Source organism: Charadrius vociferus, unplaced genomic scaffold (assembly GCF_000708025.1).
Source record: "Charadrius vociferus isolate BGI_N301 unplaced genomic scaffold, ASM70802v2 scaffold198, whole genome shotgun sequence".
Lineage (NCBI taxonomy): Eukaryota > Metazoa > Chordata > Aves > Charadriiformes > Charadriidae > Charadrius > Charadrius vociferus.
The window spans coordinates 2,527,676-2,550,563 of NW_009649951.1; the positions used below are offsets into that span (position 1 = coordinate 2,527,676).

Below are 22,888 nucleotides of genomic sequence, written 5' to 3' on the forward strand. Positions count from 1 at the left end.
ATATCATCAGAAAATCAGAGTAGGTGGATGACATTTGAAAAAGTCAAGTGGCATTTTTAGTTTGTAGAAAGTATTGGCACACATTTTGAACGGGGCTTCTTAAACCTCTGTAGGCAGCTATGCTCCATTAGGCAGAATGCAAAACAAAGATGAAGTTTACCCAGCCTCTGTGAAAGTCAGATATAACCTCCAGGACTCTTTGTCTTCTGGTTCTTTATCTTAACAACCATACTGCCCTTTTGCCCTGATTTAGGGTATACAAGCTATATCTTGTTTATTCACTTTTGCTGTCTTTGTTCCTTTTAAGAATAGCTTAACTGATTTTTCGTTATGAAGTAAGTATGAAAAAATGTATAATAGTTACTTTCTTTACTGTCCTAGCATTGATATGTTAATGTCTCCTGATAAAGAAAAGGACCCGGATGTCGTTCCTGAAGATAGCAGTCTGCTAACTCTTCGGTATGTTGTTACGGTACACCCACAGTACCCTGATATGGGGTGGGGTGGAAAACAAGCACAAAAGCATGGCTGGCTGCTTGTTCCTTTTCAGGCAATGGTGTACTTTCTGAAGCAGTGTCCAGAAATACTGTAAGGGCAGAAACACCAGCTTATGATAGGATAGTTCATATGAGCCTCCTGCTTCAATGTTACTTACGATTTTTTTATTGAGATACACAGAATATGCCATCTTTCTTATGGCGTGAACTTAGGATTTGTCGACCTAGGTACTTTTGAACTAGTGCCTAAATTTGGAGCGTGCAGGGGACTTCTCATAGTCATGTGTGGGAGGTTTCTCCAAAGCCTTGTGAAATAAATCTGTAGCTTTTACCTCTGGTAACCCACAGTCACATTGTACCAACCAATGTGTAAGTACTGAATTTGTACCCACATACCTCTTTGTCTGAACCCACTCTTTATAGAGTTCTATAAAGATACTACTGATGCATATCTATAAAGATACTACTGGTGCATATTAGGGATTGAGCAATATGTGTCAAGTTTCTATCAGTTAGTGAACTTTGAACTCATACTTGGCCAGTTCAGGCCTTTGCTGTACTTGAATTTCAGTTTGCATAGTACTAATGTAAAGAAATGTGTTAAGGTTGTGATCAGTGTTAAGTCTAATCATTACTGAAAACCTGCAGTAAAGTCTGGAGGGTAAACAGACTTTTCCCAGAAGTTAAAAAGGATTTGGTGTTCATGCAGTGGTTAAATACATGTATTTTAGTAGATATTCTATGTATGATACTCTTCCTTCTACAAATGATACTGAAGTTGTTTTTTGAAAATTATCTATGTCATGGTATTGAGAATATTTGTGGGGGTTTTTTTGTTTTTTGCTTGAAAATGAATTGAATTTCTCTGAAGTGGGAGGGATAGTTGAAATGGCTTCCTCAGAGGGACCAAAGTATTCTTTCTTGGAGAGCTGCTTCAGACAACAAGTAATTTGCACATTAGGGCAAGGAAAACCACAAGCTGAAATCCACAAGCCGGCCGGTGTACTACCAGGTTTTATGGGAGTCAGGAGCCAAGAGTATTTTAAATTAGTCTGTCATACAAAGACATCCAGAAATCCTGCTCTTTGAAAGCTGCACTTTAGTAGCTTGTGGTGTTTAAAGATGCACCTAGAGATTCTGTGTGGAAGCTGTTGAATGAAATTTTGTCCTGTGTTCCTGCCCTTCAGAATTAGAAAGAAGGCATTAGAGAGGAGAGAAGAAACAATCATTGTGGATCGGGCTTGCAGACAAGAAACTCTTGCTTATGAGATGGTAAGTTCCCTGTCATCTTGTAGGATCTCACGAGAGTTCAGCACAGTTAAAATCCAAGTTCTGGTTGCTTTTTTTTTTTATCACTATGAATCTCTGTGCACTTTAAATGTTTGCAGATATGAGTTTGCAGGTAATGAGTAAGATAAAAGACATTTTATGGAAAGATAGGACAGGAACTCTGCTCTTACGGTCTGTTAGTACCGAATGTAGTAAGGAGGAACTCCAGCTCATTACCACTGTATGACTGCTTTTATTTGGATGCTACTAAAGCATTGTGTAGGGGATGAAGTGTACTGAGCATCATGTGAATTTATTGCAGAGCTAGACAAAATGCATAATGTTTTTGCTCCTGGAATCCTGTCTTGGAATCTAAGCTTTAGTGTGTAAATGATTGTAAGCTAGTTTCTGTAGGGCTGAAAGAGGAAGACAGTAGGAGCATGGTGGCAGTAACTTCCTTATTCTGAGCTTTGTAACGCAGGTTTCTCAGCCATTCTGAGCTGTCAGGAACCAGGAGTGTATTGATCAGTCCCTCAAAAGCCGTATTGGAATTCCTTTAACTATGCTTACTACCTCTTTTTTTAAGACTTCTTCACAACCTTTAAAGTCCTAGACAGGAAAACTTAAGTTCGTAATTTTTGCAGTGCTGGAGCCTGTGGCTTGAACAAGCAAGCCATGAACTACTGTAAAAATTGGGGCCAGAGGTGTAGTGAGGAAGGAGCCTCACTTGTGACTATTACACATTTTTTTCCCTTTGAGGTTTCCTGGTCTGTCACGAATGGTCTTGTTTCAACTGTCCAGAGGCCCAGGCATATAATGTAAACAGCATGTATCAGCTGAGATGCAACAACTGTGCTGGGCTTTTAGCCTAGGGCATATCTGGGGAAATATTTGCAATAGAAATCTTTATAAAGGGTTTCAATGAGTAGTGTCTTATTTCTGTTTTTGAGGAATGAGCATGTGGTCAGTTCCTGCGTCCTTTAAGCAAGCAGTGGTAACTGGTTTGTGTGTCAGAGCTATGGGATCACAGTGTCCTAGAACAGGATGAGAGCAACAAGAAACATGAGTTTGGAATGTGTCACGTGAAGAAGGGAGGTGCAAGGGATAGAGCATAAGTGTCTCTGAACTGAAGTCTCACAGCAGTACATGCTCCTGCTCTTAAATCTGAAGAACACTTCATGCTGGTGGGAAGTGTTTGTGCAGTCAGTATTCTCCCTTGATTCGTTGAAAAAGGAGGGAACTGACTGCCACAGAGAAGTGCCCTCCCTCGTTCTGACAGCTGGGCTATGCCTTAAAAACAAAGTAGGATGGAAATGTGGAAATACTTTCACTTCTTTTCTAAAACATAGTAGCGTGGTAAGGGCATTGCTGGATTTTGGGTTTAGATTTTGGAGAAATTGAGACCTCAGCTATGTCAAGCTTCTCTAACAAGATGAAGCGTTGCACTAATTTTGATTTTCATATACGTCATTCTATGGCTGCTCTCTAGGTCAGTCTTTCTCAAGTTGAGGGTTGCAATCCCCCTTGATATGTGAAAGCATTCAAAGAGCATTTCAAAACATTAAGTGATGGAAGTTGGTAGCAGCTGGGTTCTAGAGGGCAGAGGGGCAGCAGGCTTTAATTCTTTCATACAGGGCCTCTCAGTAGCCAAGGAGTAGCCAGCTGTCTCGTAATTACTGAAAGCATCTCAGCTTCTCCAGAGCTGAGGAATGAAGGAAAATGCTTGGAATCAGTAGTTATAGCAGTTTCTCATCTTTCTGTCTTGGAGGAGGTAGGCTGTTACCAATTCAGAAGGCTACACAGTCAAAAATGTGTTAGTTAGAACAGCGTTTCTCAGACTTTTATCTAGGGGCTATGATATATATATACAAAAGTGGTTGCCAATATGACAAATTTATATACATATATATATGTTTATTTTTCCAGGAGTCACATGCAATTGGAAAGCGGCCAGACAATCCAACAGATCTAGTTGAGGAGGGAGAACTGCTTCTAACTGTGAACATCTTCTATCCTGTCATATTTCAGAAGGTTGGTACTAAATTCTTCTAGGTTGTATTCTGATATCTTTTCCATACTCAGATAATATCTTGCTTTCCCAAGCAGTTAAAATCAGTGTGTCCATTGAGGGAGTGCGGTAAACCCTTCAACTGTGGTAACTTTTTCAGGCTTTTTCAGAATATGGCTTTCATTCTGTTAGTGGTTTACAAAAGGAAATTTTTGCAATAATTACTCAGCAGTTAATTAATTTCACAGAAAGCTCAAAATCTGAAACTAAATACATGAAAACTAAAGTGCTCTTTCTGGATTTTGGATGAGTGTGCTCAGACTTTCTGTCTTTCCTGTGCTTTCTGCTGGGGAATGTGACTTTTGAGTGTTTGAATAAAACGAATAAATGGCAGCTTTAGGAGAGGCTGAGGCAAGATGCTGTTAAAAGTCTTGTACAAAGAGGTGATGTGCCATATGCTGCCATTAATGACCTCAAGCTGTCAACTGAAGAGCAGTACTGATGCTGAGAAGTGATTTTTATTTGAAGCTTGTATGCCGTTTTCTTTGTAGCATAAAGATCACAAACCATATCAGACAGTCCTTGTACTGGGCAGCCAGAAGCTCACCCAACTGAGAGACTCGATTTCCTGTGTCAGTGACCTCCAGATAGGTGGTGAGTTCAGCAGTCAGCCAGATCAAGCACCAGAGCACATCAGCAAGGTAAAGCCTTCTATGTGGAACCCTCTACATGTGTAGGAGCTTTGAAAACTTACAGGAGAGAGAGAGAGAGTGTTTTGTTTTATTTTTATTTCAGCACCAAATTCAGCTGCATTGGTTCTGCCTGTGGGTTGCACTGCCAGTAAATACTTCCTGGTGGCATTACTAAGCTGACGTATTTTGTGCAAAGTCAAGTAAAACATCATTAATGCTGCTGCTGTGAAGTAGTAACACTGGCAGTGAGTTCTTGCATAGTTGTATCTCTGTAGACTGATTGCTTTGAGCTATATTCTAAAGCACCAGCAGTAATAGAAAGCTAAATGTAGACTATCCCCCCTGAACTTACATGCTTTGTTGTTTGCAACTGGGTGTTGATCAAAAGTAGGAATGAAGATTATTCCCCTCTCTCACAATTGCCAGGTGTTCTCTGGGGTTGTACAGAAGTGATCAATAAAGAAAATTACTCTAAATGAAAATACTGAAATTGCATTGTTTTCATAATGTGTCTTATATACTGTATATCATATCACAGAATGGCTGAGGTTGGAAGGAACTTCTGGAGGTCAGCTCGTCCAACCTCCTTGCTCAAGCAAGGCCACCTACAGCTAGTTGTCTGGGACTGTGTCTAGACAGTTTTGGGGTATCTCCAACGCTAGAGATTCCACAACCTCCCTGGGCAACCTGTACCACTGCTTGGTTACCCTCACAACAAAAGGTGTTTCCTGATGTTCAGAGGGAACCTCCTGTGTTTCAGTTTGTGCCCATTGCCTTTTGTCCAGTCACTGAGCACAACTGAAAAGACCCTGGCTCCATCCTCTTTGCACCCTCCCCAGAGGTATTTGTGTATGTTAATAAGATTCCCCAGAGCCTTCTCCAGGCTGACCAGTGCCAGGTCTCTCAGCCTCTCTTCGCAGGAGAGATGCTCCAGTACCTTTATCTTCATGGTCCCTTCTGTCTCCACTATTGCCATGTTTGTCTTGTACTGAGGACCTCAGAACTGGACACGGACCTTCAGGTGTGGCCTCACTAGTACTGAGTAGAGGGGGAGGATCACCTACCTCAACCTGCTGGCAATCCTTTGTCTAATGCAGCACAGGATCCCATTTGCCTTGTTTGCTGCAAGGGCACATCGCTGGCTCATGGTCAACTTGTTGTCCACCAGGACCTCTTGCTCCTTTTTTGCCAAGCTGCTTTCCAGCTGAGGGCCCCCCAGCGTATATTGTTGCATATGGTTGTTTGTCCCCAGGTGCAGGACTTTGCGCTTCTCCTTGCTGAACTTCATGAAGTTCCTGTTGGCCCATTTCCAGCCTGTTGGTCCCTCTGCGTGGCAGCACAATCATCTGGTATATCAGCCGCTCCTCCCAGTTTTGTGTCAGCAGCAAACTTGCTGAGGGTACACTCTGCCTCATCATCTAGATCATTAATGAAGATGTTAAACAGAACTGGACCCTGTATTGAACCCTGGCGTACTCTGCTAGTTACTCGCCTCCAACTAGACTTTATTCCACTGATTGTCATCCTTGGGGCCCAGCTGTTCCACCAATATTATATATTATCAATTAGTATGTTATGAATATCAAAATATTATCAATTAGTTTATTAATATTAGTATGTTACACAATCTGAGAGAAACCAGAGGATGTTACATATTTGTATACATAATAGTGAAATGATGTCACATTCTTGTTTAAGGAGACTGACATCCAGATACTAGTCTTTTCATTTATGTAAAGTAAATGGAAGAGTCTTTCTACCACTGTCTAATAAAGCACTAGCTGATTTGTTCTGAGATCAGAGAGTTCTCAGACTCTCTTCCTGGGCACTCAGAGGAGTCGTGAGGCTGTCATGGCCTCAACAGGGCTGAGATTAGGCTTCCTTACATCAATAATTCCACCAAAGTAAGTGCATGTCCCCATGCCTAGCCTCCCAGCAGGAGCTGTTAATGATTGGTGTGCATTCATTCCATTTATTTGTTTTCTTCAAGCATGATTGTGAATTTACAACTTACATTGAAGCATAGGCTCAGTGTGTGATGAATCTTCACAATAAAATTCGCATGTTGCTTCAGCCATCAGTGGGGTAGAATTTTTCTTCCTTTCAGTCTAGGAAGGAAGTGGCACCATTACCTGCCAGAAGTACGTTAGCTTTTCCAAACAGAGAAAGTAACTGCTGACTAAATAAGGATCTTTGAGACTGATTTAAATCAAAGTGGTGTTCTGAGACTCTGCAGGAAAGAGGCTGTGTAAGTTAGCTGTTGATGACAGCTTTCACTTCAAGTGCAGTTTGAGTACATAGGCTGAGTGAAAGGATCAAGTTGCTGCTCTCATTGGTTAAGTAAACAAGTGTAGCTTATGAGCTGTTACAGAGAGAGTGAGAGACTTTTTGGATTTTATTGGCATAAATAGGCCTAACTTCTCTTTCATTGTGGCTGCTTTTGGGTTTTGTGATTTTTATTCTTCGCTTTTTCTTCATTGGGCAATGATTAATGGGGTGAAATTTAACAAATCCAAATGCTGGATTCTGCACCTAGGACAGAGTAATGCCAGGCACAAGTATGAATTGGAAGAGGAGTGGCTGGAGAGCAGCCCTGCAGAAAGGGTTCTGGGGGTGCTGGTTGACATCAGGCTCAACAGGAGCCAGCAGTGCGCCCTGGCAGCCAAGAGGGCAACCCACATCCCAGGATGCATCAAACACAGTATAAGCAGCTGGTCAAAGGAGGAGGTAATTCCGCTGTATTCAGCACTGGTGTGGCCTCACCTTGAGTACTGTGTGTAGTTCTGGACCCCACAATTAAAGATGGATGTGAAGGTACTTACTTGAATACATCCAGAGGAGGGCACCAAACCTGATGGAAGGGCTGGAAGGCATGTGCTGTGAGGCATATCTGAGGACTCTTGGGTTTGTCTAGTTTGGAGAAAAGGAGGCTGATGGCCAACTTCATTGCTCTCTACAGCTTCCTGAGGAGGAGAAGTGGAGAGGGAGGTGCTGATCTCCCTGGGATCCAGTGACAGGACTCATGGGAATGGTTCAAAGCTGCACCAGGGGAGGTTTAGACTGGACGTTAGGAAGCATTTCTTTACTGCAAGGGTGGTCAAAACGCTGGAAAAGTGGTCTATGCCCCGTGGCTGTTAGTGTTAAAGAGGCATTTGGACGATGGCCTTAATAACATGCTCTAACTTTTGGTTAGCCTTCAGTTGGTCAGGTAGTTGGACTAGATTATTGTTATAGGTCCCCTCCAACTGAAATGTTCTGTTCTGTTCCTTTTTTGCTCCTTTTTTGTTTTGGCTTACTTGTAAACAAACACCTTAGTCAAACCGACATCCAGGGGATGTTTAAGAAAACTGGGCAGTATTGGGGTATTTTACTCCCCAGTAATTGAACAGTCCCTCCAGCTGGTCTTAATCAGGAAAGACCTGACTCAGATTCCCAGGAGGTTTGTAACAGTGGCTCCCTTGGCCTTCTGCTCGCTGTGACAAACAGCTGCTTTCTGAAGTTTGGATCAGCTTTAAGGGACTGGCTAACTCAGAACTGCTGTGACCCACAAAAGTTGGTAAGGAGTTGCCAGAGCATAGTAGTACTTATGCTTTGTAGTTGGAGACCCAAGGAAGGCGATAATAACAGAGCCAAAACAAATTGTCTGAATATAAAACACATTCCTACTGCTGTGCCTTTGTGCAGGTCATCTCCAGTTTTGAGTCCCATCTCTGGCCTCAGTGTTGGAATTTCCTGTCTTTTGACCCCTTAGAGTTAATAGCTCAAAGAGACCTTTGGGCAGAAATGAGCATTCATTCTCTGTTAGTGAAGACCCATAAGACTGGTCTGGGGATCCAGAGTACCTAGTTGTCCACGGTTTTCCCATTTGATTCTTATTTAGTCTGCTTATGCCTCTATACACAGCTTGTAAAATAAAGCATGTCTTCCACTCTTTCTCTGCCTGTTCTTTTCCACTGTGAACTCTTGCAGGTCATAGGCTGCCTCCCTACAGGCATGTAAAAAGTTCATGAGGATTCTGTGACTTAATGAGCAGTAGGCAACTCCCAAGTTACAGAATTGGAGTGAGCCAGTCGCCATGTCAATCGTGGAAAGGAACCAAGCTCCTTGAAGTTACCTTCCTCAGTCATTGTCTGTCTGACCTGCCTGCATGCGCATCTACTGAGGAATAAATATAACCTTTACTTATCTGAGAGCTGGCACACAGTTGTAGTTAGAGGTGTAGAGGTTGGGACCACTTTCCTGTCATAAAACTATTTGTTGATGCATATTGGAGAGATGCTTTATCAAAATGCTCTTAAGGCCCATGAATTAAGGATTCCTTGCAGTTTTTTATGTACTTGAAAATATAGAATTTAAATAGGCTTTGTGCAATACCTAAATGCCAGTGTATAATTGCAGATAAAGGTTTTTTGCTGAAAGGTCACAAAACACTGTTTTTCTTCAAATTGCAATTGAAAATACGGAAAAAATTATATGCTGTAAGTTACAGGTCAACTGAGTGTATATACAGTGTATCTTAGCATCATTTGTATGTACCGTAGCTGTGCACGGTTGCATGTACAGCATGCAGAATGGCTCCCTGAGCAGCAGTCAGTACAGAAATGTTCCAGTCTGAAGTGGTTTGAGAGAGTTTAGTCTATGTCCTTCAACCTGTCCTCATTTCCAGTCATGTATGCTGTGCAAGGTAGCTGACCCGTTCTCCCCAGCCCAGGATAGACTGCTGTGTTAGCTGTATTGCTCTTGCAAGAGAGGTAATTTTTTTTTTTTTGCTATTATTTTTCTTCAGAAAAATGTAATAAAGTATCTGAACAGTATGGTTCCCTGGTTGCTGTGGGTTTTCAATCTGAGGCATCTCCCTGCTTCAAGGTCCACTGCAGAAGGGTGTTTCTTCTTTCCTGTAACTGTTTCTTAAGCTCTGTACATGTGTTGTGATCAGTTTGATAATAGGTACTGCTGTCTGGCCTCAGTCTTTTAGGAAGTTATAGCACAAACCAAAACAGCACCCTCCTATGAAAAAACTTGGAATAGCACAATTTAAAGGTAAAAAAGTTACATGGATAAAAAAGCACTTTTCCTAGTTGTCTTCTCTCTGGTCAAGTTACTTGTTTATGCAAAGGCTGTTTTGACAGCAACAACAGAAGATGGAAATGATGGGAAGCAGATGCGTAACTTAATTAACATCTAAGAAAGGAGTAGTTGTTTAAGTGACATCTGTATATAAATGAAAAGTTTGTATGTTTTTTCCCCTCTTAATTTTAGCTGTATATCTATATATCTTGTATAAATATATTCAACTTCTGTCTGCTACTGTGTAGCTGTTTTAAGTTGCAAAACTACAAACAATATTTTATATAGAATCATAGAATATCTTGAGTTGGAAGGGACCCATAAGGATCATTGAATTCAACTCTCTGCTTCTTGCAGGACTACCTAAAATTAAACCATATGACCAAGAGCGTCATCCAGATGCTCCTTGAACTCTGACAGGCTTGGTGCCATGACCACTCCCCTGGGGAACCTGTTCCAGTGACCGACCACCCTCTCAGTGAAGAGTCCAGCCTCTTGTCCCCCAGTTCATAAATATATAATAAACTCTAACATTTAGCTTTAAGAGAGAACAGCTCTGTGAATGTTGTGCAAGGAGTCTGGATAGGTAAACAGAACAATACTTGACTGTGCTATTTCAACAGGAAGTTTTCCTGTTCTTATTTATTTTTTTAATTCTCAAGGAGATGCTTGCAGCTGGAGTCTGCTTTTTTATGGATGGATATGATTTTACCTAAATAGTTCTGTAGTGCTGTTGCAGAATTTATTACATGTGTGATGGAGGTTTATGGATTAGCTCAGTTTCTGAGATGATTTGGAATCTGGTGACCCAGGTGTACTGGGTCTGGCTGGGATGGAGTTAACTTTGCTCACAGCCACCCATGCTTTGCATTTTTATCAGGACAGGGTTGATGACACACGAGTATTTTGGCTATTGCTGAGCAGTGCTTGCGCAGCCTCAAGGCTGTCTCTCCAAGTCCCCCCAAGGCCAGTGGGCTGGGAGTAGGCAAGAGGCTGGGAGGGGAACATAGCTGAGACAGCTGACCCAAACTGGCCAAAGGGATATCCCGTGCCATATGATGCTGTGCTCAGCAATAAGAGCTGGAGGAAAGGAGGGGGGCCATTCATGGCTAACGGATTTGTCTTCCAAGGCAAATGCTATGCAAAAGTCCTGCTTCCTGGGAAGTGGTTGGATGTAGCCAGCTGGTGAGAAGTAGAAAATAAATCTCCTTGTTTTGCTTTGCTTCTGTGCGTGGCCTTTGCTTTTCTCATTTAACTACCTTTATATCTCAACCCACAAGTTTGCCTGTTTTATTTCTTTCCCCCTGTCCTGTTGAGGAGGGAGAGTGAGGGAGCAACTGGGTGGGGGGTATGGCAGCCAGTCAAGGTCAACACACTACATCTTGCTATTTTTTTAAAATATTATTAGGCTTTTTTTAAAGTCAACGCTGTGCAGTTACTTAATTTGGGCAATGATGCTAAAAACAATGGGTGTTTTTGTAGAAATCCATAACTGTTATGACAGGGATGGAAGTAAGAGAAGAGCACTAAAATAACCTGTAATGGCTTGAGAATAATATCAGCAGAGGAACTGCATAGCTGGCAATTATATAAGCCTTGTTGTCACATCAGCATCAAAACCAGTGCAAAGCTTTTCTTAGAAACCTGTAGAATGAGGTCTTTTAATATAACTCAGATACCTAAAGTACTTGCTTTTTGACACGGTCCTAAGGTGTTTAATCTTTCATAGCACTAATGCAGACATCTCTCTCTTTCTCTCTCAGGATCTCTACAAAGCTGCTTTCTTTTATTTTGAAGGCACCTTTTATAATGATAAAAGATACCCAGAGTGCAGAGATCTGAGCAGGTACAGTATTTGTGGACACTGACTAAGGAAAACCTTAAGGGACAGGAAATTTGTTTCATTTTGTTTATGATTTGTGATGTTCTAAAGACTGGAATGTCTAGCGTATGAAGCTAGAATGGACTTCTCTGACTATCTTTTCCTGTTGAATTGATTCTTGCATAGAAGTTTAAATTTGCTTGCTCTACTTATTCTTTCTGCTCACTTGCCTTCTGAAAAGGGGATGAATGCATTTTCTCCCTGCAAATCCTGTTTTGCTCTGTTGGGATGGGATTGCTGTGGAAGGTGACAGGTGCCAGTCTGTTCTGCCATTTTAAATGCCCTCCCTAGCTGAGATGACCACCAAAGGACTTGCCTGTGAGGTAGAAGATGGATCGGAAAGACAACAAGCTCAGCTGCGTGGAAGTCAGTTGTTCTTCTCAATCTTGAAAATATGCTGAATGCCTTCATGGGAGCACCAACAAGGGGATGGTGTTACTGTTGGGAAAAGAAATCTCAGATGACATTGCCAAGAGTCACAGGTGTCTCTTGTTTGGAACTGTAGCTCACACTGGTTGAGCACCAGTCATACCCATTTAAACTACACATAGTTTATTTTACAAAAGTATGGGCTTGCTGATACACTGGAGAGATTTAGGAGGTCAAGATGTTAAAATGGATGGTATGGAAGAGCTGTGAGTTTAGGCTCTGTTGTTATACCAGACTTGGTGTGTGACTTCAGAGAAATTAATTATTTTCCTCCTTCTCTTTCTGTCTGTGAGCAACAATGATCTTCGCGGAAGGGCTTGTGATAACATATGCAGTTTTTAGAAGTGAAATGCCTTGTATGTAGGAGTGTGATGAAAAGCCAAGAGTCAGAATCATAGAATGGTTTAGGTTGGAAAGGACCTTTAAGATCATAGAGTTCCAACCCCCCCGCCTTGGGCAGGGACACTTCCCACTAGACCAGGTTGCCCAAGGCCACGTCCAGCCTGACCTTGAACACCTCCAGGGATGGGACCTCAAGACCCTCTCTGGGCAACCTGTCCCAGTGCCTCACCACCGTTAAAGTGAAAAACTTCTTCCTAATGTTTAATCTAAACCTGCCCTTTTCCAGTTTAAAGCCGTGCCCTCTCGTCCTATCACTACATGCCCTAGTAAAAAGTCCTTCCCCAGCTCTCCTGTAGGCCCCCTTTAGGTACTGGAAGGCTGCAATAAGATCTCCCCGGGGCCTTCTCTTCTCCAGGCTGAACAGCCCCAATTCTCTCAGCCTCTCCTCATAGGAGAGGTGCTCCAGCCCTCGGATCATCCTCGTGGCTCTCCTCTGGACACAATCCAACAGGTCCATGTCTTTCTTATGTTGGGGACTCCAGAGCTGGATGCAGTACTCCAGGTTGGGTCTCACCAGAGCGGAGGAGAGGAGCAGAATCGCCTCCCTTGACCTGCTGGCCACACTTCTTTTGGTGCAGCCCAGGATGCAGTTGGCCTTCTGGACTGCGATTGCACATTGCTGGCTCATGCTGAGCTTCAATCAGCACACCCAGGTCCTTCTTCTCAGGGCTGCTCTCCAGCCATTCCTCGCCAAGCCTGTATTTGTGCTTGGGATTGCCCTAACCCAGTTGTAGGACCTTGCACTTGGCCTTGTTGAACTACATGGCTTGGGCCCACCTCTCCAGCCTGTCCAGGTCCCTCTGGATGCCATCCTCCCCCTCCAGCATGTCTACCTTGCCAAACCAGTGCCCTTCAGGTGGTAAACTTTGGAAATGTAAGTGTGCAGCTGTCATCTTTGCATTTCTCTTTGGCAAAACCAAAAAAAGCTCTTTAATAGTTTGGAACAAAGTTATTGACTGAGGGAGCAAAAATGACCTGCTGGTAACTTGAATTATTGGAATGCTTGAGAAGCGTTCTGCTGCAAACAACCGACCTGGATGGGTGCCATCAGGAGCATGTACTTTTACTAGAACTCCTTGGGAAGCTGCCTGGTGGGGATTTAAAAGCAGGTGTTCAACAAGAACAGTGCACAGTTCTGTGGGGTTGTGGTATTGCTGTGAAATTATCTTAAATTATTACAAAATGTTGTGAGCTGTTTTGATTTCCATCTTTTTAACTGTGTCCCAATGAAGAGTTTTGCATGTGCCCCAAGGACTTCCTTTTCTGTGCATTCACAGTTTATAGCATTACTATGCTGATGACCTTTTATGTTTTCAGAACAATTATGGAGTGGTCAGAATCTCATGACAGAGGCTATGGAAATCTTCGGTCTGTTAAAATGGAGGACTACACCTTTAATGATTTGTCCCTCAAAATTGGCTTTCCATACCTTTTCTGCCACCAAGGGAACTGTGAGCACATCATTATCATCACAGATATAAGGTAAGTTACTGATCTTTGGTAATCCTTATGCGCTTGAAAGCAAGCCGTCTGTGGACAAACTTCAGACATCAAATGCTGAATATTTGTTAGACTAACTTTAAGATTATTCTGCTGCCTTCTGCAGGCCTTATTTAAGATTTTATTCCATATACATGTGACTACCTCTGCAAGAAAGAAAGAAAGTAATCTCCCTTGCATTTTTATTTTTTTAAATAATCTGCTTGCATAAAAAGACTGCTTTCTAACTAGGATGGCATGACTGTTGTAAGGGAGGAATGGCACCCACAGTGAAAAGCTCTTTCTATGCAGATCCAATGTGCAGCAGATTTATGTACTGATTCTGGAGCATGGAGCAGCAGAATGCTGTTAATAGCTCTGGCTGGAGCCAACAGGACTTGTTAGTTTAGACTTGGTGCTAAGGGCCAGGAACTGAAAAGAGAACAGAGGAGTGCTAATAGTGGGCTGTGGTGGGTGGGGAAGGAAGAGAAGGACGAGGTGATAGTGGCTGTGAGGCGGCAACCACATCAACAGTAGAACTATTGTGTATACTCTGCTAACTGGATAATAGGTAGAGAGAGCACTTCTCTGATTGTCTGCAGTGGGTGACAGATCATTTTCAGTTCCCAGAAGCTTGATGTACCTAAGCATTGTTAGTAAATGGTACCTCCCAAAAGGAATACAACCCAAAAAAGGGCATAGATGTTGCAAGCAGATGATCTCAGGATTATGAGCCTCTAAACATTCATTTTGCGATGTTTTTGCCTGTATGAGATAAAAGCTTTGAAAAGACCATCCAAAGCAAATGATCTGAAGACTTCCGAGTTACTACACAAACTGAATTTACTCCTGACCATAGAATCCACGGATGGTGCAACTCGCAGTCTGTCTGTGTTAAGAAATGCTAAGCAGAAGTCTAGTCGTAGGTTAGACAGGAATTCAAATCATGCCTTATCTTCAATGTCCATGCTTATGTTCAGATAAATTCCAATGTGGCTGAGTCTTTATTGTATTTTATGTGTTTGTTTATTTGCTTCAAGGCTCATTCATCATGATGACTGCCTTGACAGAAACCTCTATCCCTTGCTAATCAAGAAACACTGGTTATGTACCAGAAAATGCTTTGTGTGCAAAATGTATACAGCCAGGTATGCTACATTCTCGATCCTTTTGTCTTCTTAAATAAGTCTTTCTAGATGCTGTTACTAATGTAAAAAAATCAAAGTTCTGTATGTACTTGATCAGGTTCATGAATAATCTTCATGCAAGCGTTCTGAAATCTTACCCTTCAGGCAATTGTTTTCTCGCTCCCTAGGAAAAGGCCTCCTGCAGGTAGCGTTCATTTGGAGATAATGATTCAGGATGATCAGAAGAACAGAAATGATGTAGAGGTTAATTATTTGGCTCAGGTTCTTTTGCATACATAGAACTCGGCTCTTGATAATTACTTTTGAAAATCTTACTTTTGGGGGAGTATGCTGCATTTTTCCCCTGTGACAAGACACGTGCTACAAATTCATTGGCCAGAAGTCATACAGAGCTTTCATTACATCTGGCATCTAAGAAGTAGAGGGAAGTGTGGATCTGTCCAACTTTAATATAGTAAAATCTAGAGATTTTTAAAAGGCATGTAGCTTTCCCCACAGGTAAACACATAACCTCTACCTGAAAACTCTGCTGTGCAGCTGTACTTGAAGGAACATTTTGTGATGCACAGATTTTCTGCAGTTAAGAGAGCAGAATGTGAATTTGATGCTCTTTAAATACTTCAGTCCTGTTTACTTAGACAGCAGAAAGCCTTTCAATAGACATAGTAGAAATTTCTCCAAGGGAGTTCTACAGACTAGGCTAGGCTCCCTGATTTTATAGGTCTGGTTTATTTGCAAAAACACCCACTGCCCTTTTTTTCCCCCTGGGGCAGCTTACACTCTCAGCCTGTTTGACACAGCAGCTGTGTCCTTGTTATCTTACTTGCTTGGCCTTAGACTTCCCTTGAATCAGGCAAAGAGCCAATTCCCCTTGTGATGGGAGCCCATCCTAGTGTTCCTAACAGATCCCCTAGGATGCCTTCATGAGTGCCTATAATCTGTGAGGCATTTGGCCATACGGGGAGGTGGAGCCACAGGGTCAATATGGGGGAAAGATGGGATGGGGAGGGCATTACCAGAGGTGATGTAAATGCATTAAATTAAAACCAGGATTAAGCACTAAGCATAAGTGGGGAGATGCTAAACCATGGATAGCAGAGCTGCTTTGGCTGGCTGTCCTGCGTGTTCTAATCTGTGCCGATAGCATCTTTAATCACTAGAGGCCTTGAGCTGTCATGGCCTCTGAGTGCTACCATAAATTAATTGTGTGGTGACATGGCAGGCCCTCCTTGTACTGGCAGCTGTGTTCATGTTAACTTCAGCGCCTGCCGGAGTGAGCAGCAGTCCTCACCTTGTCTTGTGTGCATCATCCAGGCTCTCCTTTCAGACTCATAAATGGATTTGGTTATTACTCAGAGTAGTTTGGGTCAGTCACGTATGCTCTATATCACAGTTTCTTACCTTAAGGGAAAATTAGATTTATCTTTTATGACTTAAAATGGCCATAGGGTGGACAGAAGATTCCTGTTAATTTTCTTTTTTGGTTGTGGACTGTTGCAGCTACGCAGGTTTGAGGAGTTCCTCAGGAAATACTGCTGTAGCAATGTAAGATAGCAGCTGGGATTGACAGGGAATGGGTGTGGAGTTTGGAAAAGTGCTGTATGCCTGGGGTGGGAGATATGCAATACAGGTAGTACCTGGTCAGTATAACATTAATAGTGATGTTTCTTGCTGCTATTGCCAACTCTGAATAAAATGTTGAGATGTTTGTCACAAATGTGTTGGATTCACATGGAAAACGCTTGTATTGTGTAACCTGCAGGTGGGTAACCAACAATGACAGTCTGGCACCAGAGGATCCTTGTTTCTTCTGTGATGTTTGTTTTCGGATGCTTCATTACGATGCGGAAGGCAATAAACTGGGGGAATTTCTTGCATATCCTTATGTTGATCCTGGGATTTTCAACTGAAACTGACATGAGCCAGAAGGAACTCAATGAACTACACTGGTGAATCTGTTGCTCTGGCTGTTAAAACCACCTGACAGCTTGAGTTTTGAGCATACTACTGTGTTTTGGGTTAGGCTTTTAGTCCTCTCTTCTGAGGTGGAAGGAGACCTTGGAAATTATGCCAGCTTGTTTGATGGCTCCTTATGCTGAATTCTAAGGCAGCAATCATTAGGGGTTTTTTTTTTGTTTGTTTGTTTTGGTTTTTTTTCCTGTTCTTTGGCAGCAGGGAGAAGGAGTGGCCAGAATGTGAATTTATTCTTTCTTTAAACTAATTCTGCCTTGGTATGCTATCTTTCACCCAACCCATTACTTCTTTCCAGTAAGAAAGTATATATTTCAAAATTGCTGTCCCTGCAGATTAAGAAATTTTTTCTAGGGCCAGTCCCATACTTCCAATAAGGCAAAGAGAAGCTGGACACAGTCCGAGTGTGGAAGTTGAGTGCCTCCTGTACTTAACTACGAAACAGAGAAGAACTCATATTAGAAGTTGCTGTTTGTGTGTTCTGGTCCTATTTCATATTGAATGATTCAACTTAAATGACAAATGGGAAAAAAAGGTTACACTAAAACATAGTTTTTAAAGATACTTTACTTCCCAGGAGCTGTCACAGAACAGCTGGGTCTGGTCATGATGTAATGGGTCTTTTTGAATGAGCCCTCTAAGTGAAATCCAGCAGTGCACCCCACTGCCGCTTCGTAGTTAAATTTCTATGACACCAGCTGGATATTTGTGTTTTGGCTGCTTGTTAAGTGCTGTTAGTGTTCCAGTGACCAAAACTTCCAAGCAGCTTTACTACTTTATGATAAAAAATGAGAAAATAATTTTTTTAATAATCCCTTGTCTGTGTGTTGGTATTTATGTCTTTTTTTTTTTTTCCTTTCTTTTTTTTAATATAAATCCCTTGTTATAATAAACTGGATATAAGGGTATGGAGCTTGGAGATAATTCGAGTTATATTTGAATGAAAATTTAAGGGCCCTGCCTGCTGACTTGTGAAGATTTGTGTTGTACTTACCAGGGGAAGCAAAAAGGCTGGAGTATTAAAAACTGTAGTTAAAGCTGTTGAATCTAAAAAGCATTAACCTGAATCTGTGGTTGGCTTTTTGCTTTGATCTTTTTTTAAATGCTTAGTGATTTGGCAGTATGAACCTTTCATTCAAGGTTTTGAACTTACTTGAACTTACTTCAGACTTCTAAAAGGTCTCGTAGATTCTCTCCCTAATGAAAGTTTTTGCCTTGCAGACAAGATGGCAATACAGAACACTGTTTCTTGCGTTGAGGAAGAGGAGAGGCCCCTCTGATTTTACTGCTGGTGTAAAGTTCCAAAGCAAATGTGATGCATATAGGCAGTGTCACTTCCCACTGCTATCTGGGCACTTGTAATTTTATCACAACAGCCCCCTGTGCGTTTGAATGATGAGCAGCTCAACAGATCAGGGCTACACAGTATTTTAAGCTGTAGTAAACTTGACTCTTGAGATAAAGATGCTACTGTCAAAGCTAATTCTGCTTTACATTTTGTGCATTAACTGTGGTTTATTTCCTTTCTGCAATAAGAATCAGTCTTATTCCTCAGAGGCTTAAGCTTAACTGCCTAGTCAGTACTTAGCTGTCAGAAATTGTAGTTGTATCCTTCAAGAGACACAGCTCCTGGACACTCAGGCATCTTGGAAGGTGAGATGACCTTTTCTACAGTCAGTAAGATTCTGTGAATTTAGGTTACTTCTAGTTTGTGAAAGGGCAGTAAATGCAGGCAGTAAAAGCCCAAGCAGCGGAATGGATAGAGTATGATTTAGAGACTTGCAGAATACAATCAACAGCTTCATCTCTGCATTTTTTTACCTTTGTGTGGGAGACTGCTGTATTCAAAATCTTAACTATATTGCAACTAAAACTTCTTTCCATGCTGAGTTTTAACTTCCAGTAATCGCGTAAGTGGATTGTGCTTTGTAAATACAGGCTTCAATATTTAATCATTACACTTTCTAAATGCCTGTAGATTGGTACTTTAATTTCCCAAGGCAGCCAGCATGTTACTACAAAGTGCTACTGTAACTGAGTTCCACAGTGTTCCATGCAAAAAGTCATTTATCAGCATGCTGCTTTGAGCAGCAACACAGAGGCCTTTCCCCAGGCACTCTTCACATTTCTTCCCCCTTTGATTAATAGAGCTGTGAAGAGAGAATAGTTTCAGGGCACTTGCAACTTCAGGCAGGAAGGGAGAGTGGAAGTAGTCCCATTTTGTAAATATGCACAGATCGTGTTTTTGTTAAGCTCAGTACAGATGCATACATGCGCATGGGCCTCTATCGGTTGACATAAATGATAGTGGAATAAGGAATGATAAAAAATATGCTTGCATCTATGGAACTTAAAAGTACTCAATATAGTTAAGAAGTCTTCAGAAAACATACAGTATATTCTAGTATTAGGAAGTCTGCTGTACAGGCTCCATAAATTCAACTGCTGGTGAACAGTGTTGTTGAATGTTGAAGTAAATATTCTGTTGGCTTTTCCACATTGCCAAACCTATAATCCTGCGCTATCTTAATGTTACAGCTAGCTGACAGATTATTGATACCAAAAATAAACATAATGGGTTCTGCTTAAGGACAACGTATAGAAGCAGTTTAACATCATCTAGGTGTACCGTTACTGGTTTGGTTTGGGCTGGACTGGACTGGCCACTGAAACAAATGACAAGTGCTCTCTCCCTCCGCCATCTCCAAGGACAGGAGGGAGAGAGAGAAAGATTTATGAGTTTAGAAGAAACTAAACTACTTTAATGAAAATATTAATAAAATAATAAAAAGAAAATAATGACATATATACAAAACTGGATCAAGCTCCCAGGATGATGACCACGTCACCAGCACGCATTGGGAAAGGACTGGATTCAGTGATGGATGGGAACTGGATTCCGGATCTGCATTCAGGAATGCACAGATCGGGATCAAAGGCAGACTAACTCTGTCTAGAGTCCTCCTAAGACACAAGGAATGTAAACAAGAAATAATTTGACTTCTCAGTATTTGATACCATGCTGTTTGGTCATGCTGCAGTACTGAAAACTATTTCTTGTTGAATGGTCCAAGTTATAGCTTCAGAAGTGCTCATCTCCACCAGGCTGTAATCATGTTTTCCTGGTGCTGCCTCGGAAGGTGACACAATACAAGGTGATGTGTACACCTGAAACAATGTCACCTTTGATGTCACAGTCCCCCCTAACAAGATTCTTAGGGCTATTAAACTCTGCCTGGTCTCTCTCAAATACCATTTTCCAGTCACATACAAGTTGTTCCTAGTTCTGATGTTAGGCAAAGAGTGTGTTTTAAGAAAGAGTTTTCAGAGGTGCTTGCACCCCTTTCATTCCCTTTCGTGCCTTTAGGAACTTTTCTTAAAATACTTTATCAGTGTTAACATTTGTTCCTGTGAATGTTTTTGTCTATACAAGTTAGTATTAAGAACCAGTCTCTCTTTATCAGTTTTAGTTCTTTAATTTCATAAATTGTTCAAGACAGTGTTTTCCCACCAGTGTGCATCAACAGGTTCTATGAAAACACATTTCTTTCTAGTGTACTTATTATACCAAGAGCATACCATAAAGTCACATTGCAGTAAATTGGCACAGTGAGTTTTGCAAGAACAGAACTGAACTTGTTTAGAAAAAGTGATTAACTATACTCATACATTAGCATTGTGACAGCTCTAAAAACGCTGCTTCCAACTCCTACAAAACACAGTGAAAAGACATCCCCACAAGAGTTGAAAAACTATGCACGCACAGAGGTCAGTATCATAAGAAGAGAGTAAGTTTTATACAAGTGAAGCAATTGGGCAGTTAAAAGTATTTACACTTTTTCCTGCTTATTAGCTAGACAAACATACAGTAGTCAGGTAAAAATATACTACAACTCTAAGTCCTGTGACATGTAAGCATTTGTTTTCTAGCTGGAATTGTCATCTTTTGAAATGTGTTACCTGTCAATACTGGACAAAACTATTGGCAAAAGTGTTTTAAATACTTTTAAACCAAGATTAAAGGGACTTTTATTCCACAAAATTTAACTTCAAAATACTATGCTTATAAAATTATTTAAAACTTTCAGCAGTCTATAGATTTCATATGCAAAACTTAACAATCCTCTTTAATTTTTATTAAAAAAAAAAAAGACTCCAGTGGTGTCATTTGCTTTCAAAGGCAGAATCTTTTGCTGGCTTTTCAAGCTCGCTCTCTTCACCACATGTCCTAGAAACAAAATAAAGTAACATTAATGACCATATAAAAACAGAGAGCAAGACTTATTCCAGGTGAATTTGTACTGTCTAGAGTAAGTGATGCTGCTGTATGTTCAGCAGATGAGGAGGGCTGGAGAACTGAAGCTGGTAGTGATGCCAGCTGTCTATCATTGCTCTTACACTGACAGCCCCCAAATGCAAAGCTAAGCTGGTAGTGATTAACATCATATTAATGTATGTGACCAGCAACATCCAGAATTCAGTTTGTGTCCCATTCAGGCAGTCCTCCCTATTCTGCTGTGAAATATGTCAGCTCTCATGGAGAAGCACTCTGGCTTAACATACCTTACCAACTTTTCTCAGTCGCCAGAACAATCCAGTCAGTATGTGTCCCAAACACTAAGGTAACCCCAGGAAGCAGTATAAACTTTTACCAAATGAGAACAGAAAGATGTTCTTAAGTGCCAACCACTTCAGAAGTTTTAAGTTACACGAATTCTGTTTTCCAAAATTTTGGAAGTACATCTTCAGAAAGGTATGGACATGTCTTGCATCTAATTATCAAAGGGAGTAAAGTTCAGAACTGAATAGACAGCCCTATGATTTGAGAAGTTTACGAATTGTTTGCTTAAGAGTTAGTAGTGGGAACTGCAGGGGTGTTTTGAACGTTGATGACTTGTTCGTATTTATTTTGCTTACTAATTTCTTACTTCTAAGAAACTGAATATTGCAAATAAAAATGTATGAAAAATATGGAATGAAAGGAAGTTTGTATGATGGAGAGAACCCACAATGTAGCTTGCTTGAATTCAGATCAAGTATGTGGATGCTTTCTCGACATGCAAGGTATTTCAAGAGGTGTTAAAAATGTAGTTTATAGCTGTTAGCCAACGGTATGTCCATAGAAACCATTCCCAATGAGCCATACAAATCTTTTTGTAAAGTGGGTTTGTTTCTTTGTTTATTGAAGTCAAAGAATATGTTGGAGTAGACTTCAAGGCCATAGCAAACACCACACACACTTAAAAGAGATAAAATATTTATTAGCAGAACATGACACTTTCAGTAGCCCAATCATGGAAGACATATTTGCAAGTTTTACAGATAAAATCACAATTACTGAAGTATTAAAAATGTAAATTGTCTTGCCTCAAAGTTGCTTTTTTGAGACACTCTTTATATTCAACAGCCTTTCCCTGGCATGTTACATAACTACCTGAATTATCTGCCTTAAATTTCTTGTGACCCATGTCCATTGAGGCATCATGCATGCACCCAAATATTCTTAATTGTTTTAATCACAAATATAAAGGGCAATCTGACTGAGATTGTCTCTCTGCCACCCAAAAATCTAAGTATTGTCAGGTTCTACAGGAACAACAAAAGGAGCAGGCCATGAAAAGAATTCTGCCTTGGAGAGCCAGTTTAGTAATCATTTATTTTTAAATACTTGGCCAAGTATGTTCTGTTGTTACTGAACTGCCTTGCTATTGATTTCAAGTAACTTAGGTGTTGCACTTTGTTAGTACCATATTGTGATCTGGCAAAGTCACGTATTTAAGCAGTGTGCTGGGTTGTGTAACCTGTGTTAGGAACCGACACTTATGCCTTCATTACGTTCTGGTAACATGCTGCTTCTTCAGACCAAGTAAGTATTTGGCATCACTGGTTGAAAACTCCCAAATGTCACTTCTGAAAGCTGTGTGATCAGATGCCAGCAGTTCTGAGGCTACCCCTCAGCAAATATCAAATTCATTTTCATCTTTAGAGGTTTTTTGTTTTGTTTTGTTCTGTTTAAGTTTACCTTATTGTAAGTAATGGTCAAT

General features: G+C 41.1%; 2 protein-coding genes across 2 annotated transcripts in view; one reads left to right on the top strand and one right to left on the bottom strand.

Annotated features, from left to right (window-relative positions):
• The first annotated feature begins 388 nt into the window (after positions 1-388).
• SNAPC3 (small nuclear RNA activating complex, polypeptide 3, 50kDa) lies at positions 389-16,822 on the top strand. The gene is made up of 8 exons (XM_009891500.1): positions 389-459; positions 1,685-1,769; positions 3,693-3,797; positions 4,326-4,475; positions 11,297-11,379; positions 13,564-13,728; positions 14,766-14,873; positions 16,636-16,822. The coding sequence occupies exons 1-8, from the start codon at positions 389-391 to the stop codon at positions 16,781-16,783; spliced, it is 915 nt and encodes a 304-aa protein (XP_009889802.1). The 3' UTR covers positions 16,784-16,822.
• A 3,481-nt stretch (positions 16,823-20,303) lies between these two features.
• PSIP1 (PC4 and SFRS1 interacting protein 1) overlaps positions 20,304-22,888 on the bottom strand; it is a 36,429-nt gene continuing 33,844 nt past the window's right edge. Inside the window, exon 16 of the mRNA XM_009891511.1 lies at positions 20,304-21,072. Coding sequence (XP_009889813.1) covers positions 21,009-21,072 — 64 coding nt within the window. The 3' untranslated portion in view covers positions 20,304-21,008. The remainder of the gene's footprint in view (positions 21,073-22,888) is intronic.

Bases quoted from the DNA above. Each gene is read 5' to 3' on its own strand.
- SNAPC3 (XM_009891500.1), top strand. From the start codon at position 389: ATGTTAATGTCTCCTGATAAAGAAAAGGACCCGGATGTCGTTCCTGAA. The intron at 1,770-3,692 runs GTAAGTTCCCTG...TTATTTTTCCAG, and splicing joins AAACTCTTGCTTATGAGATG to GAGTCACATGCAATTGGAAA. The intron at 3,798-4,325 runs GTTGGTACTAAA...TTTTCTTTGTAG, and splicing joins ATCCTGTCATATTTCAGAAG to CATAAAGATCACAAACCATA.